This window comes from Rhinopithecus bieti, unplaced genomic scaffold (assembly GCF_001698545.2).
Source record: "Rhinopithecus bieti isolate Rb0 unplaced genomic scaffold, ASM169854v2 repeat_18856, whole genome shotgun sequence".
Lineage (NCBI taxonomy): Eukaryota > Metazoa > Chordata > Mammalia > Primates > Cercopithecidae > Rhinopithecus > Rhinopithecus bieti.
Window position 1 is genome coordinate 1,126 of NW_016835811.1, and position 2,505 is coordinate 3,630.

A 2,505-nucleotide genomic window follows, 5' to 3' on the forward strand; every position below is an offset into this window, starting at 1 on the left:
GTTCACTGGAATACTACCCACCAATCATAATAAAGGAATGTCTGATACACAAACTAAGAAGATAAAATTATCAAGTATTTAAATTGAGTAAAATAAGCCAAACAAATAAGGGTATATAACACATGATTCTATTTTATACATTCTGGATAATAAAAACTGATCTAAAGTAATATAAAGAAGATTAGTAGTTGCCTGGGAACATGTTGGAAGAAGGGAAGGAGAAAGGTCTAAGGAAATATAGAAGGACAGAAAAAAAGTTGAGGAAAATCACTTGTCCACCTTCTTGATAGTGGTCATAGTCATGTCCTGATTATCAGTTGTACACTTTAAACATGTAATGTCAGTCAAACCTTGTAAAATTTATTACAAGGAAACAAGTTGAAAATTAGACACTGTAGGAGTGACAGAAAGATAGGTACCAGTAGGTTAAATGTCAGAGATACCTGAAAATTTACCTACCTGAACCCTAGTTCTCTCCACAGTTTAAGGTGAACAGGAGAGTGCAGCAAAATCACACATATTCTGATTAGGCAGCGGCTTCTCCAAACCACACTGGGCATGTCCAGCTCTGTCCTGGAGTTGGCTAAGGGAGGAGTCAGGGCCAGTGGTGAGAAGCGGAGGCCCAGATACCAGAACTCACTCATCCCAGACATGAGCTCTTAGGTACATACAGAGCCCATTCATGTGTGGGTTTACTTGACATCTGTAAATAGAGAACATTGACTCCTACAGAGCATAATTTACACACATAGGTAAAACTGAAATGTGTTCAGGGCAAAGTTTTTGTCACAGCACAATTTCATAATAAGCACATTTTCTCAAATCTCATTGTTGTCACCCATCTTCCTCAGGACACTCTCAGGTGCTCTGGGCCCTGCTCTCTCTTCAGTTGTCTCACTCCAGAGCTTGGTATACAGTAGAAGACATGCAAATACCGCCCTCCCTCTGCTGATGAAAACAAGTCCAGCCCCGACCCTACAGCTCTGGGAGAGGAGCCGCAGCCCCGGGATTCCCAGGTGCTTCTGCTTGCTGATCAGGACTGCACAGAGAACTCACCATGGAGTTTGGGCTGAGCTGGGTTTTCCTTGTTGCTATTTTAAAAGGTGATTCATGGAAAACTAGAGATATTGAGTGTGAATGGACATGAGTGAGAGAAACAGTGGATCTGTGTGGAAGTTTCTGATCATGGTGTCTTTGTGTTTTCAGATGTCCAGTGTGAGCTGCAGCTTGTGGAGTCTGGGGGAGACTTGGTACAGCCTGGGGGATACATGAGACTCTCCTGTGCAGCCTCTGGATTCACCTTCAGTAACTACTGCATAAGCTGGGTCTGCCAGGCTCCGGAGAAGGGGCTGGAGTGGGTCTCACGTATTAATAGAGATGGGAGTAGCACATACTATGCAGACTCCATGAAGGGCCAAGTTACCATCTCCAGAGAAAATGCCAAGAACACGCTGTATCTGCAAATGAACAATCTGAGAGCTGAGGACAAGGCTGTGTATTACTGTACTAGAAGCACAGTGAGTGTGAACCCAGACACAAACCTTCCAGCAGGGGCATCCGAGACCATGAGGGGTGTCCAGAGTCCTGTTAACTGGGTTATTCTCCGTGGCAGGGGCTGGTGGTGCTAAAGGCTGTTTTCTGTTAGCATCTTGGACTGACTCATCATCAAGTTTCCTCAGAGAACCTTTCAGATTTACAATTCTGTACTGACATTTAATGTCTCTGAATGTGAAACATTTTTCCATGGTGTGTGTTTGTTTTTGTAACAGGAAGACACAAATTCACCTCCACAGGAGCCCGAGTGTCACTTTGAGCACAGAAATGACCCTCCACTGGTCACCAGAATCAGAGTTCCGAGAAAGCCCAGGGGAACCTGGGAAGTATTTTTCAATCAGACTCAGGGCTGGTGTCTCCGTGGGAATCTCTGATTGGAACAGGCTTTGGGATTCAGACTGGGACCAAGAGGGAGGCTCACCCAGGGCCAGGGTCCTTCAAATCCTGACAGTTTTCACAGTAACCCATTGTCCTTTAAAACTGTAAAACCCATTGTCCTTTAAAACATCCAACTCAAAAAACAAAACAAAACAAAACAAAACAGAAAAACAACAAAAAAAAAAAACAAAACAACTGCGTCAAAAAGTGGGCAAAGGATATGAACAGACATTTCTCAAAAGAAGACATTCATACAGCCAACACACACATGAAAAAATGCTCATCATCACTCGCCATCAGAGAAATGCAAATCAAAACCACCATGAGATACCACCTCACACCAGTTAGAATGGCAATCGTTAAAAAATCAAGAAAAAACAGGTGCTGGAGAGGATGTGGAGAAATAGGAACACTTTTACACTGTTGGTGGGACTGTAAACTAGTTCAACCATTGTGGAAAACAGTGTGGCGATTCCTCAAGGATCTAGAACTAGAAATACCATATGACCCTGCCTTCCCATTCCTGGGAATAAACGCAAAGGATTATAGGTCATGCGGCTATAAAGACACATG

At 43.4% G+C, this 2,505-nt stretch overlaps 1 gene segment (V, D, J or C); it reads left to right on the forward strand.

Moving 5' to 3' along the window:
* The first annotated feature begins 990 nt into the window (after positions 1 to 990).
* LOC108524712 (Ig heavy chain V-III region 23-like) lies at positions 991 to 1,628 on the forward strand. The segment is given in 2 exon segments: positions 991 to 1,103; positions 1,207 to 1,628. Coding segments are annotated over 2 exon segments (468 nt in total).
* The last annotated feature ends 877 nt before the right edge of the window (positions 1,629 to 2,505 follow it).